The sequence below is a fragment of the Myxine glutinosa genome, chromosome 6 (genome assembly GCF_964187855.1).
Source record: "Myxine glutinosa chromosome 6, kmMyxGlut1.1, whole genome shotgun sequence".
In the NCBI taxonomy this organism is placed as follows: Eukaryota; Metazoa; Chordata; class Myxini; order Myxiniformes; family Myxinidae; genus Myxine; species Myxine glutinosa.
This window is the reverse complement of record NC_136266.1, coordinates 106744689-106759873: the sequence shown is the minus strand read 5'-3', so window position 1 is coordinate 106759873 and position 15185 is coordinate 106744689. Positions and strand designations below refer to the sequence as shown.

General features: G+C 44.1%; 1 protein-coding gene across 2 annotated transcripts in view; it reads right to left on the bottom strand.

Annotated features, from left to right (window-relative positions):
- Window positions 1-6512: 6512 nt before the first annotated feature.
- Window positions 6513-15185, bottom strand: part of INTS2 (integrator complex subunit 2) — a 39102-nt gene continuing 30429 nt past the window's right edge. Inside the window, exons 17-23 of one of the 2 annotated variants that reach the window (XM_068120783.2) lie at window positions 11489-11690; window positions 11257-11382; window positions 10901-11090; window positions 10056-10283; window positions 9528-9635; window positions 9304-9409; window positions 6513-9168 (exon numbers count right to left, since the gene is read on the bottom strand). In XM_068120783.2, coding sequence (XP_067976884.1) covers window positions 8789-9168; window positions 9304-9409; window positions 9528-9635; window positions 10056-10283; window positions 10901-11090; window positions 11257-11382; window positions 11489-11690 — 1340 coding nt within the window. In that variant the 3' untranslated portion in view covers window positions 6513-8788. Of the gene's footprint in view, window positions 9169-9303; window positions 9410-9492; window positions 9636-10055; window positions 10284-10900; window positions 11091-11256; window positions 11383-11488; window positions 11691-15185 lie in introns of both variants that reach the window. The other variant, XM_068120784.2, reaches the window with a different exon arrangement.

Sequence of the window (15185 nt, the reverse complement as noted above, 5' to 3'; positions counted from 1 at the left end):
TCCTGATGACTCCATCTTTACTCTACACTTACTCGGGTTCCTCCTGATGACTCTACCGTTAGTCTTTACTTACTCGGATTCTTCCTGATGACTCCATCTTTACTCGTTACTTATTCGGGTTCCTCCTGATGACTCCATCTTTACGCTTTACTTATTCGGGTTCCTCCTGATGATTCCATCTTTACTCTTTACTTATTTGGGTTCCTCCTGATGGCTCCATCTTTACTCTTTACTTATTCTGGTTCCTCCTGATGACTCCATCTTTACGCTTTACTTATTCGGGTTCCTCCTGATGATTCCATCTTTACTCTTTACTTATTTGGGTTCCTCCTGATGATTCCATCTTTACTCTTTACTTATTCTGGTTCCTCCTGATGACTCCATCTTTCTGCTTTACTTATTCGGGTTCCTCCTGATGACCCCATATTTACTCTTTATTTATTCGCGTTCCTCCTGATGACTCCATCTTTACGCTTTACTTATTCGGGTTCCTCCTGATGACTCTGTCTTTACTCTTTACTTATTCGGGTTCCTACTGATGACTCCATCTTTACTCTTTACTTATTCGGGTTCCTTCTGATGACTCCATCTTTACTCTTTACTTATTCGGGTTCCTTCTGATGACTCCATCTTTACGCTTTCCTTATTCGGGTTCCTCCTGATGACCCCATCTTTGCTCTTTATTTATTCGCGTTCCTCCTGATGACTCCATCTTTACGCTTTACTTATTCGGGTTCCTTCTGATGACTCCATCTTTACTCTTTACTTATTCGGGTTACTCCTGATTACTCTCATGCAGTAGGCGATTTGGTTTTCCGTTTGATTAAGATATTACTCTTGAGTTGGAGCCCTAATCTCCCGTTAAATAACATCAGGTGGGTTGACTCAGCCTGTCATCTTTCCGATGTCGGCAAAATGAGTAGCTACCACGTTTCTGGAAAAAGGAGGAATTGCATCAGTGGCACAACCGCGCTTCCAGAAATGATGCAACCAGCAGCCACCGACTGCATGCGAAATGATGATTGAACAAAAGGCCTTCACACTTGGCCTTATCACGCGAGTCACACGTTGGAGACTTGGAGTAGAATATGGAGTAATGTACCTGCTGCCTGTCACTTTTCACGTGGGGTGTGTTGTCTTACCAAGCAGGAACGGAGGTGAGCAATAATGGCGTCATGTTTAATTTATTTCACAAAAACCCTTCCTTGTTACCTAAAGTTACTAAATTGAAATCACAGACTCGTTTACATTACGGGTCTTGAGCCCTTTTACCCACTTGATTTGCAACAGGTGTCATTTTGCAGCATTTGCTGGGTTTTCAAGATGGGGATCAATGACACCAAGTCTAAAAATAAGTTATTATGAAAGTCTGAATTGCCACACACTTGGGATTTATTTGTTGCTGCGATTTTATCCTGTGACGTGTCGTTAAACACTTTCTCTGTTACCTTTGCAAGGTGATGTAACGTAACGCTGTACAACGGTGCCAGAGATTTCCATTCACATGTCGCACCAATCTACAAATGACGTCACGACTCGTACCACTCACGACAGCTTGGCCAATCAAGCCGGAACCGACAAACGCCCCGAGGAGGGTAATTACTAATAGCATAATCACGTGATTCATGAACACATCGTAGCCAATCGAGTGACTCACCAAACCCACGTGCGACGTCATCCTGATAAAATACGTAGACGATAATTAAATATTCATATGGGACCTCAACGTTCTCCTCTTTCATGGTGAATATGAACTCGCTGGTAGCAACTCTCGTTCAAAGGAAAGTTCCTCGTGTAACGGATCATCTATGTATTACGTACTTAAAATTTAGTCGTTTTTGTATCTAATTTGACCAATATGCGTTGCTTCCCTTATTACCTCTTCGCCACCGCAGGTAGGCGGGGTTTGTGTTTTCATAAACAGATTTCAAAAAGTTGTGGACAGATTCTGACGAAACTTGCTTGACTGGTGGGGTGTTTGACAAGGACGAAATGATTCGAGTTTGGTGAAGATCCGGATTCTATAATTTTCTCTGTGATTCTTCACCATATTGATCAGTGATTATAGGGTCAAAAACAATATATAGCACGATATCTCAAAAAGGTATGGAGGGATTCAGACGAAACTTGGTAGACAGGTTGGGTGTGTGGCAAATAAGAATTTATTATATGTTTAAGAATCTAATACAAGTTTTAACTCTCAAACCTGTCTCCTTCCTCCAAATCCTGGTGGCGTCTGGTCAAATCCGTTTCTAATGTTTGTTCCCCCTCCATCCCCTCCCTTACCTCAAATGGCTACACAGTTGACACCGCACATGACAAAGCTGAATGCCTAAACTCTGTGTTTGCCCCAAAATCCTGTGTCCCAAACCCATCTCTCTCTCTGTACCCACCGCACCCAGTCGGATCCAACTGCTCCTGGACTCTGTGTCCTTCTCTCCTGACAAGGTGGAGAAGTTTTTGTCAAACCTCGACTCTGATTCTGCAACTGGACCAGACGGCATCAGCCCACGGGTCCTAAAATCCTGCTCGGCCGCTCTATCTCACCCTCTCTCTGTTCTCTTCACCCTCTCTTTTGCTCAAGGTCATCTGCCATCTGCTTGAAAATCAGAAAACATTACCGCTTTACACAAAAAAGGTGCAAAAACAGATCCTAGCAACTACAGACCAATCAGCCTGCTCCCAAATAATCAGCAAGGTCATGGAATCCATCATTGCTTCGGATATCAAATCCTTCCTCTTCTCCAATGGCTTGATCTCCGATCATCAATTTGGATTCAGACCAGGTCATTCTCTGGACATGCTGCTTCTGCTGTCAACAATGGATGGAGGTCCTTAACGCCAAACAGGAAATCAGAGCTGTCTCCCTTGGCATATCACGTGTCTTCGATACGGTCTGGCACCCCGCTCTGCTCACCAAACTCTCCTGCTATGGTATCCATGGAAATCTCCACGCATGGCTTGCGGACTTCCTCTCTGGTCGTAGTCAGCGTGTGGCCCTGAATGGATTTCTCTCATCTCCCCTTCCTGTTCAGGCTGGAGTTCCCCAAGGCAGTGCTCTGGGCCCTGTGCTTTTTCTGGTCTTTATCAATGATCTCTCCGACTCTCTGGAAAATCCTCTATCTCTTTGCTGATGACTCCACTATCTGTGGCTTCATCCCTCAGATCGGCAGTCTGCAGCCTCCTCACTCTCTGCAGACCTGGACAAAATCACAGACTGGTCAAACAAGTGGAACATGTCTTTCAATCCTGACAAATCTCACACTCTTACTATGTCTCTCCGAAAAGACCGACTGGACAACCCTCCCATCTGCTTTCTCAACAATCCTCTCCAAGAAGTTCTGTCGCTCAAGCTTTTGGGTCTCTCTCTGCCAGGATCTTTCATGGGAAAACCACATTTCCAAACTGGCCTCCAAAGCCAGTCGCCAACTGGGCATCCTCCATCGTGCGAAGTCCTTCCTTGGCACACCCGAGCTCCTCACCACATACAAGGCTTTCATCCGCAGCTCAATGGAATACTGTTCTCCCCTATGGGCCGGTGCTCCTGCCTCACACCTAGCTCGGCTTCACCCTGTTGAAACCAAAGCTTTCAGAATCATTGGAATTTCCCATTATGAAGCTATCTCCGAGGGCCTTTCACTCACTCACCGCAGGCAGGTAGATGGTGTTTCTGTCTTCTACCGACTCCTCTCTGGCCTTGCTCCCCCAGCTCTATCTGTGCTCTGTCCCCCAAATATTCCTACAGGTCACACAAGATCTGCCAGCAACCCTCTTATGGTTAAACTGCCGAAATCTAGGCTCTCTGCTCACCTTCACTCTTTCATTCCTCTTTTCTCCCGCCTCTGGAACAAACTCCCACACTCCCTTCAATCCCACTCCTCCCTCCAGGTCTTTAAAACGGCTGTTCACCACCATCTCTTATCTTCCCCAATCCAAAACCTTGATCTTTTCTACCCCCGCTAATTCACCCCAGATCCACTTTTTAAAAAAAATTCCAACTTCTTTCCTGGAAGTCCTTGCAGTGTCCATATGCTTTATACCTCTCCCACCTCCCCTTCCCATGCCCCCCCAAACCCTCTCCCTCCCACAGATCTCTCGATGTCCCAGCTCTCAAATGTTGCGTTTGTGTCCTTCCCCCTCTCTCCCCATCTTGTCTACCGCTCCCCTTATTATATGTTTTATGTGTCGGTTTGTCTTTCTGTATGATTAATGTTCGCTTTCACGAGCCTCGATCTTGTATACAAAAAAAAAAAAAAAAAAAAAAAAATGGCGAAGATTCGAATACGGATCCGGATACAAGAATAAAAAAATATATTTTTTAGCAATTCTCCACCATTGAGTGATCGGGCCAAAAATGATATATAGCACGATATTTCAAAAAGTTGTGGAATGATTCTGACAAAACTTGGTGGATGAGTTGGGTAGTTAACAAGAGCAAGCTGATTCGATTTTGGTTCAGGCCGAATCCAAATCTCGCCAAGTGGGATACAAAACGTAAACTGATCATACCAGGAGGAGTTATGCTCGCTATATCCGAGTGTTGGTCTAGTTTTTAACCTGCGGCCGACCCGACCTCCTTGAGCCTCGTCTTTTCCACCTAAACTCTCATACCCTAGCCTTTTGCTGTGGAGTGAGAAGTAAAACGATATGATATCATCGATTATGTTTCACTTTGTTCACTCTAACAATCATTGCATGTTAATGGACATGGCAGCAGAAAGACTTGTGCTATCTATCCTTAATGGTACACTCACTCATTCACACCTCGGATCATTTACAAAGCAGCACACTCTACCACCACTATTCCTTCGTCAATCATTCATACCAGTCATCCTCAATTCTCACTTGTTTTCTTTTTCCAGGTAATCCACTTTGTTTATAAAATAAATCGAACCATTAAAAGAAACATACTTTCTTGTTGCTCATTTGAAAGCTCAAATCAAAATCCATCCCAGCACCAGTTTACATGACTTCTCAATTTCATCCATTTTAATTGTTTGGCACGTGCAAGTTTTCCAACTGCTGTTCTATCAGGTATATGTAACCCTTGGGTTCACCTTTGGCAGGTGCAAAGATGGTCTTTTCCATCTGTGCGGTTAAGCATGACCTTGACCGTTTTGCCTTTGTATCTGAGGCTCTATGGTAGAAACCTCTTACACCCCCATTGATATAATACCAGGCCCGTTACAATCAGAGTATAGGGAAGGTGTGGTACAAACAGTCTGCCAGAATGGTACAAAGGTAGCACACTTACTTTCGAAGCAATTTAATATGGTTCAAGGCAGCGATGATGGGCCGAGGTGCATGAACAGCCTGCGGTGGCATTATCGGAGAGGCCGGACAATGCGTTGATCTTGTACATGATTCAAATCGAAATTTTGAGTGATTGATGAAGGAATTCTGAAAAAGCAAAGGCATCACTGTCTGTTCTTCTAATAGGTGTACAATGTATTTTTCATTTTATTTGGTGACACGAGATCGATTTTCTTTACAATCAATGTCTATTCAGCCATAACATTCACCATCAAAAATTAATCATCGGACCTTCCCAGCTACAAAGTGCTCCCTCTCAGTCTCTGGTCATCCTTTACTTTTCATGGCACTGAGCTCGAGCAGATAAAGCCAAGCTTGCAAAGCAAGTTAATTGATTCTATTAACTGAAGCGCAATCTGAAGGCAGATGGAGTAATGGAGAGATTGCGGGCATAGACAACGCCGGGCTAATAAAGCTGGCGTACACCCGTGACGATACATATCGCATTATTAAATGGTTGGTTGAGGCAGTAAAGGGGAATGGTGTTCGTATTCGAAAGCACAAGCTTGCCGGTGTCTCCAGTGTGGCTTACTCAGAATTTCATACTCTATAATTGGCAGCACTTTCTCAACATCCCGGGTCTGCCCTTATTGGGTGTCGATGGTAGGCAGAGTGTCCTGCATTCAGCAGATCTGAAAGGGAGACTCCCAAGAAGTGAGAATTATTTTGTTTCACATCCCTTGGGAAATACAAAAAATAAAGCACTACAAAGCAGCAAATTTTCCGGTGTTAAGTGAGACCGAACGGAATAAACAGAACGATAAAGAGGTGCAGAAACAGCATGGGGTGGCACAGTGCCTCGTCCGCACCGAAAAGTGTTCCAGTGCTGGAACAGCTCAAGCACTGCCTTCTCCCCCAATGTAACCCCATCTTGTTCCTGTGGGATGCTTTCCCATCATTCTAGCGGATGGAACAGCTTGTTGTTCTCCACCATACAGCCCAGCCTGGCTCAGCCCAATTTGCTTTTCCATCAAGAAATATCATAGATTTCAACGATGTTCACCAAAATTCTGGAAAAACCTATGTAATGGCTTGGAACACCTTAGTGGTTGCTCTTCTTGAAATGCAATACTTAGCAATGACAACAAAGCATAAGCATCTGAAAAGCAAACCAGTATTAGAAGAACTAGCAACGGTACCCGCCCTATGGGCGGGGCTTCAATTGGGAAAGCCCAAATTAAAAGGCAAAATATCAGAAATTGAAGGCTTTTTTCATTTTAAACGATTCATATAAACATCCGTTAAATCATATCACACGCAAATCATCAAAATCTAAACAATACATGGTGCCCATTTTGAAAAAAAGATTGAATTCTGCAAAACGGAAGCGGCCGCTACACCTGTTTCTCAGTCGCTCTGCACACGCTGCCATGTTACTTCGGAGCCGCACGTTTATATAGGAAGAGTTCGTCAGGAGTCGATTTACTCTCTCCTGGTACGTAGAATAAACAGTATTTGTAGAATTTCAACAAAAGCCACATCACTGTTCATATCGGTAAATATTATTCCATAGTGTTTGGAAAAACTGGAAAAACAATATAACCTATTTTACTCCCAGCGGTCCCAGGAATACCCATCCAAAATATCGTTGCGATCGGTTGAGCCGTTTTTGCAGTACCTTCGAACGGACGGACGGACATTTGGTGAATTATAGTAAGATGAGCAAGTTGCTATCAGATAGTCAATAAAAACCCTGATGGCTCATTAATGCACTCGAGAGGTAATAATAACTCTCTCCCTCCAAAAAAAGTTGCCATGGCTACATCAAATTGTCCATTTCATCAAGATTTAAATTGACGATCTAAATCAAAGCCTGGGTCAATCGGATTAAAATTGATGATTTTTCAGATGAAAATTGATATTAGAAGTTTGACCTTGAGTTAACCTTTGCCCTTTTATAGTTGGTTTCCCAAATCAGCGATACACTGTGTAATTGCTGTTTAATTTGTCAAGTTAATCGGATGAAAATTAATGATTTTTCAGATGAAAATTGATTTTAGAAGTTTGACCTTCAGTTGACCTTTGACCTTTAAAATAGTTGGTTTCCAAATTCAGTGAGGCACTGTGCAATTGCTATATAATTTTCAAATCACTCATGAACAATGGCTATTAGAAATTTGACCTCTGACCTCAAAATCAATAGGCTTCCCAATTGTGACGACCTCTACAACCTGGTGAAGTTTCATGACGATCGGTTTAGAATTGTGACCTGTAGGCGAGTGACAAACAGACAGACAAAAAACAGACAGAATAACAAACGCAACCAACCAATATACTTGAAAAATCTTCGATTTTCACAAGTAATAACCCTCAGGACAACTTGGGATTGGCAAATAAATGATGCTCTTTAAGAGGCAGTGCTCCTCACATCATCTGACAACACACAACAAATTCAGGGGTGAATCGGAATTCACAATCTGAAAATGTTTCAAAATGTAAAACTGGCTCGTACAACACTAATATATGTGGTGCAGTCGTCACATGGAAAACTACCAAAACAGTTTATCTTTACATCATCACACATACTTAAACCAAGTTTGCTCAAAATCCCATCACGAGTTCACAAGTTAGCTTGGTAACAGAATTTTTACCTAACGGGACCTTTGACCTCTTGACCCCATAATCTAATCAGTTCATCATTGTACACACTTGGATGTACCAAGTTTGACGTAGATCCCTTCAGCCATTCTTAAGCTATCTCAGACGATTTCGTCAGCGTAGGCATAAAAACAAGTTAAACAACAACTCCGTCAACTCCACATGTCGAACACAAGGCAGGTACTTTAACGAAATACCACGCAGCATCAGATATGCCTCTCATGCACACCAAGGACAACATAAATGAGAAGCAAATTTAGATACCACTACCTTTGCGGTAAAGAAACACCTGTATCACATCTCAAGTATATTTGGCCCAAAATAACCTGTTGGGACCTCTCCACATTGGAGCAAAGTGTTCCTGTGGCCCCTTGCTATGCTCACCTTCCTTTGCCTCATTCCTCCCACTTAAGCCTTCATGTCACCTGCATTTTGACCTCAAGCTGAACAACAATGGTTTACCCTAAAATCCTCCTACTGCTACATCCCATGAAATGACCCCAAAGTGGAATGCTACAAATTCCATCAGCCACAAAGTTCCCAACCATACTCCAACAAACAATTTTTCAGCTATTTCTGGTTCAAAGCCGGTGGGGATGACATTGGTAGTCCTTATTAATTTCAAAGCATCTGCTGCTCTGATCTCCCCTGGTAACCAACCACAGGTTTTACATTAGGATAATGAATGGCTTTGGGGGCCTGACAGTCAACACAGGCTTTTTGAATTGCATGTTCTCCAAGAAGATCATATTATCCATATTTATTTCACAGAAACTCCTCTCCGAGCCTCAGATATAAAAAAGAAAAACGACATAAAAAACAATACAAAATGTTCTTCCTGATAAACTGTTTTTGGGTTAGTTCGGGAAACGTGTGTCTATCCTGTATCACCATCTATCACAGCAGTTGCAACAAGCTGTGAAAATGTGTTGCGAAGGAGTTCAGAGAGTGGGCCCTCCAGTTGTGCTACTGCTCGATCTACAACCTTTTGGGTACAGCCATCAGTGAGGTCATCCATGCCACGCTCATTCTCCACATCTGTGGCCCTATGATGTCCGTTCACAGAAGCTACGGGGTGTGGGCGAGTGGTAGGTTCAGCTCGGTCAGGACAGGTGGCCTGTAGCGCCCCACAGACCTGCACCGCTTGAGCCAGCAGAGCAAGTGCATCATCATAGAGAGAGGGAAAGGCCTTGCACAGTCCAGGCAAGCAGGGAAGAGTGGGCACCAGAAGCTCCGCACGACGAGTACCAGGCAACACTGGTTGTAATATGCAGAACAAGACATTCAAAGTTGAAATATGCAGAACAAGATGTGTGGTGTTCATATTTATGTGGAGTTGATATGTAAAAATAATTAAATTAATTTGAATTGCAAGAAATAGGGAACATATACCTGAGAGCAGAGTTCCTATGACCCCCAGCACAAGACGAGCAACACTTAGAGCCTTGGGTAGAGGGTAATGTTGGCACAGTTCGGTGGCCAACTGGATCCCAAACACCTAGTAATGGGGAAGAGCAGCAGAATTGGAATTTGTTCACACAGACCACCAAAGTATTGTAGAATGATGGTCATGTTCTCCACCTCAATTTTTTCCTTCCATCCCATTCCCTCCATACTCGTTTTTGAAGCTGAGGCTGAATCAGCAGTTCGGGCAGAAAGTCCAAGCAGATGTGCATCGATGGAATCCCAGCTACGGTTAAGGACAGCAACTCGCTTGGGTAGCCCTGGGGGTAAACGACACCCGTAGCAGTACAAGTATTTGCTCAGTAACTATCGTCACCCAAGGAAACAAAAGACATGTCAACTCCACACTTCAGACCTTGACCAAAAGCAATGAACAAATGAAACTGAAGTTAAGGAAGAGGTCAGTCATGACAATCCCAGTTGGAATAGCATTCTGCAGGTCTCCCCTCACTTATTTTCATTCCTCTCTCCACCCTTACCAAAAACACCTCTCCTATTACCCTCGTTCCAAATCTTACTTTTCTCGAAGTTTTTCACACTCTACACCGCTCTTCCTTCACTCTGCAGAGGTAATAAATCGGTGGTTCCTAATCGTGTCACAAATCGAGTACCCTTTGAAAGTCCATTTCACTCTTCTAACAACCAAAATTACGTACACCGATAAAAGGACACAGGCTGACCTGAAATAGCACCAGTTTGGCTATGTTCGGGTCTGCAATGAACATCTGGTGCAGAAAAGAGCAGATAAGACCCTGCACCTCGCGCCGTTCAGTCAGCAGTTCACCAAGCTGCCCAGCAGGTGGCGTGTGGGACTCTGAAGTTGATGGCACACCATGCCCAATGCCCTGTGGGCATTCATTTTTATCTGGGAGGCAAATCTCCAGCAGAATCTGCACAGCCGCACTGTCCTAGGGAGAAAATACAACACCCGTTGTTAACTTCACGCTACTGATGCCACCAATTCCCCGCATCTTGTGACCAACACCAACAATTCCTTGTGACTGATGCTCACAGATCCCTCACTTCTCACTACCTACCCCCAACGATTCCCCATTTCTCAGTCCCGATGCCCAACGATTCCCTACTTCTCGTTACCGATGCCCAATGATTCTCCACTTCTCACTACCAATCGCCATCCATACCTCACTTCCTGTTACCGATGCTCAACAATTCCTGCTACTGGCGTCCAACGATTTCCTTTTTCTTCTGACCATTGTCCACAGATTCCCCACCATCAACATGCACCGATTCTTGTAACACAGACGCTCAATGATTCCTGCTACCGACACCCAAAGATTTCTCACTTCTTGCATCTGATGCCAAGGACAGTTGCTTGTGGTGCGGGCTAACCATAAACGGGCAGTGTACATAAATTTCAAATGTCAGGTCTCGGAGAAAGAACAATCAAACAGCTCAAAAGGTTGAGGAGAAAGCAAATGGAATATTTGGTGCTGTTATTGGTTTGAATCAGAGAGCAGGGGTGCGATGATATGTATCCCCCGTGGGGGAAAGGCAATAATAGCACCTGTGCTGCAAGCAATGCACTACGAAGTTCATCGCGCGTCACATCCGGTCCTTCTGTGGCAGCCACACCCAATGGGGTAGACCGAGCATCAGGGTCAGAGGTTGCACGTAGCTGGGCCACCAAGTAAGCTTTGGAAGCAGCCAATGCACCAGCCAGTACACGAAGCATTACCCCCATAAGTGGAGGAGATCTGTAAGAATCCAGGGGATGAGTGAAGATCTGGATAAAGTAGTTATTGGATGTACAATGCCTGAAAACAATATTTTTTTCTTATGCACAAGAGCATTAGGTGATTGCCTTCCTTGGACTACCAGAAGGACAACTACCCCTCTCCCGAATCAACCAGCCAAACTTGCCGATAAACTTGAGGGTCACAACGCAAGACAAGTAGAGGGTCCAGCATGAGATCCCTCTCGGTGTAGCGCCTGCGGGTCGTTGGTCCTCCGGGAGCCTGTAATGCGTTTACTGTCAGCACCCAAAGCCTGAGACAGAGAAAAGTGCAATGCATTCAAACCTCCAGATTTACAGGTGGCAAACAGTAAGCCGATTGTGTGTTCTTCATATGTGTGGGGTGCTTCACGTTGCCACCTGCGAGGCATGACAGAATTGAGCGCTGCCCAGAGGCGTGCTGCGGCATGGAAGGCAGCTTGAGGGCACCCCCTGGCCAGAAGATGGCCCAGACCTCCAGCAATTTCCTCTGCATAGGGGATGAGTTTGGCAGGGGGTAGTAACGAGAGGCGTGACAGCAGGCGCAGTAGAGGAAGAGGAGTTTCCAAGTCAGACGTAAACACTAAAACAGAAAAAGTAAAACATTTTCGGACCCAAACGAACGACCGTACAGGCTCTACATACACAAGGCCAATACGTCAGCCCTCAATATTAAACTTTTGAGTGCAGTGCAGTCCCGTTGTATGTTGTATGTTGTATGTCGTTGTATACTGTGTGTTATTTTAGTTGAACGCCGTTGATCAATTACTAACTTTTGTGCGATATACATCACAAAAGTTCGGCTCGTTTCACTATAAGCACGTTTGAGTTCTGTGGAACTATTTTACATGGCACAGGGCGGACCATCACTGAGGTGGGAGTGACGCGGCGCGGTCACATCACCATGTTTGTTGCTCAACATCCATACTCTACTGTGGTGGACATTATTTACTGTTTTAATGTGCAAGCCCACATTATGAGTGAAAAACGATCACCCAGTGAAGGTAAGTTAGTCCAGGGGCCAATACAGATTTTGCTACCACCCAAGGTCAGCAAACAATTTTGGTATTTTTGTCTTCCTACATGTCTCTAGTTTATATTTTGGTATGATAACCCTGCCTACCTAGTAGCTTAATGATAGTTTTCACTCTGTAAACAAACCCACCTCCATATAATCTGGAAGTTGAATTTTAGGAGAGAGGGGTACCATTTTTGCTTATAACTTCAGTTCTATTGAACATACTTTAACAAATCATAATTCATGGTGAAGCTACATCATATATCTACACAACTGTATTATATTTTCATCTTTAGTTATCAGGTGACTTTCTCAGAGGTCAAAAGGTCATGTTTCAATTGCAAAATCGAAAATTAAGAGTGTTTTTATTTTCAACTGATCTGATTACTATTTCGTGATATGTAGATGCTGAAATTATTTCATAATGTATAGATAAGACATTGTAGATTTAAAATAACATATCATTCACAAAACTTCAACAATTAACCCTATGTTAACCCTTTTTATGCAAGCATTATTTCTTCGATTTCCGAAAATTTTTGTCATTGTCTGTACAAATGTGAAACCTGCTTTAAATAGAGCATTATGACACTAAAAGAATATTGTGACTAGTAAATGTTAAATGAAATATGTCTTATGCCTTGCTTTCCTTGCAGGATCTTGCAGGATCTTGCAGGATCAGGACATGATTGGTGAGAATGACTCCAACTTTAGTCATCCTGATCTACAATTACCAAGAATCAGGAAGGATGAAGCTTATATTCAGTCACTTGTTGAAATGATGGAGTCCATCTGGATCAGTCCTTTCGATCCTGACCATGAAGACATTGTCAGTTTGTCGACTGGCATTGCTGCACCTCCAGATGTTGCTGAAAACCTCATTGAAGCCCACCAAATAGGTAAAGACGCTTATGAAGATTTCAAACACGCGAGGATGGAGTCAGACAGTCCACCTATAAAGTTTCATGACAGGATTACAAAGAAGAAGCTGAAAACATTCTCAGACATTGGCAAGAAATCACGTACCCTTGGCAACAGAAAGGAAGTTATCCTCAAGGCTGATAGGAAGCTGTTTGGGCAGATGATTCTTGTTGCAGAAAGCAGGCAGCTGCACATGGGTGAAGTTTGAGCCCACCCGCTTGGACCTTTGCCTTGGGCCCTAGCCAACATTGATGGGTCTCCTCGTAAGACCAACAAGGCTGCTCTTGCCAGGGTGTTGGAGAAGCATGTCTCACCAGCAGAAATAATCCCTCAACCTTCAGCCACTCTGATAGATGGAATGAGCCTGGTCCAAAAGATGAAGGGGAAAGACAAAACGTTCTCCCAACTGGCAGAATCAGTATTGACTCAAGTTATCCATGAAAGTGGTCAGAGCAAGCGCATTGATGTTACCTTTGATGAATATAGAGAGATGTCCATCAAAGATTTGGAGAGAGCAAAGAGAGGCACAGATTCAGGTATTGAGCTAAGGAGCATTGCGCCTGGCCACAATATACACCAGTGGAGGAAGCTTTTGTGTAGCTCTAAAAACAAAACACACCTCATCAGGTTCTTTGTGGAAGAATGGAAAGGTCAACTTGAGAAGATCAAGGACAAAGATCTGTATGTTACCTGTGAGGATGTCTGTTTCAAGCTCACACGGGAACGATGGGAGGAGGTTCCGGAGCTATCAAGTACCCAGGAAGAAGCAGACACCCGTCTTCTACTCCATGCTCTACATGCAGCTGAATCAGGCTACAAGGGTATAGTCGTCACAGCAGAGGACACAGATGTAATGATTATAAGCATTGGAGTCAGCAAGAGAATTCCATGTGCCATGTTCCAGAAATGTGGCACCAAGAACCGCACAAGGTTCACTGACATCAGCAAGCTAAGTCATGCACTAGGAGATAATGTCTGTGATGCTCTGATTGGAATGCACTCATTTACGGGCTGTGATACAGTCAGTGCTTTCACTGGGCATGGAAAGTCGGCCATGTTCAAACAACTGAAGACTAACAAGACCTGTCAAGACACATTCAGAGAGTTGGGAAAGTCCTGGGAGGTCTCTGATGAACTATTTGGAAAGCTTCAGGAAGTAACATGTCGGATGTATTTGCCTTCCACAAACACAACTCAAGTCAACAAGATTCGCTTCCACCTGTTTTGTGCAAGGTGTGGAGAAGTTGACTCCAGTCAGCTTCCCCCTTGTGAAGATTGTCTCTTCATGCATGCCTTACGAGCAAACTATCAGGCTGCAATCTGGCAGAGGTGTTTGGAGTGCAATCCTAGTGTACCCTATCCAATGGCTCATGGATGGAAGATTCATGATGGGGATCTGGCCATTGAGTGGATGCGAGGTACACCTGCACCAGAGGCTGTGTTGGACCTGCTATCCTGCTCATGTGTACAACAACAACAACAACAACAACATGCATTTTTAAAGGCCATTTTCCCTACTAGAGCGGGGGTTAGCCTTGCGGTCCCCATGACCATCTTCTCCATTTTGCCCTATTTTCTGTATCTCCCCTTGTTAACCCCCTTGCCCGCATTTCTTCTTCCACCATCTTTAGCCAAGTCTTTCTCGGTCTTCCCCGTCCTCTACTTCGTTCTCCATTCATTTCCATCACTCTTCTCAACCAGTCACTTTCATCCTTCCTCAACACATGACCAAACCATCTCAACCTGTTCCTCTTCACAGCATCAATCACAGGCTCTATTCCCATCATCTTTCGCAATTCATCATTTGTCTTCCTCTCTCTCAACGATACTCCGCACATCCGTCGAACCATTCGCATTTCCACCCTTTCCAACCTTTGTTGCTGCTCTACGTTCATTACCCATGTCTCGCTCCCATAAATCATAACACTTCTCACACATGCAGCATACACCTTTCCCTTCAGCTTCAACGACACTCCCCTCATCATCAGCACGCCACTCAGTTCCCGAAACTTCTTCCATGCACATCTCACTCTAGCAACCGTTGCCGAGTCTGATCCACCTTCTCCATTCAGCACGTCTCCGAGGTAGCAAAATGTTTTCACACCTTACAGCTTCATGCCGTCTCCAAGATCCAACTCA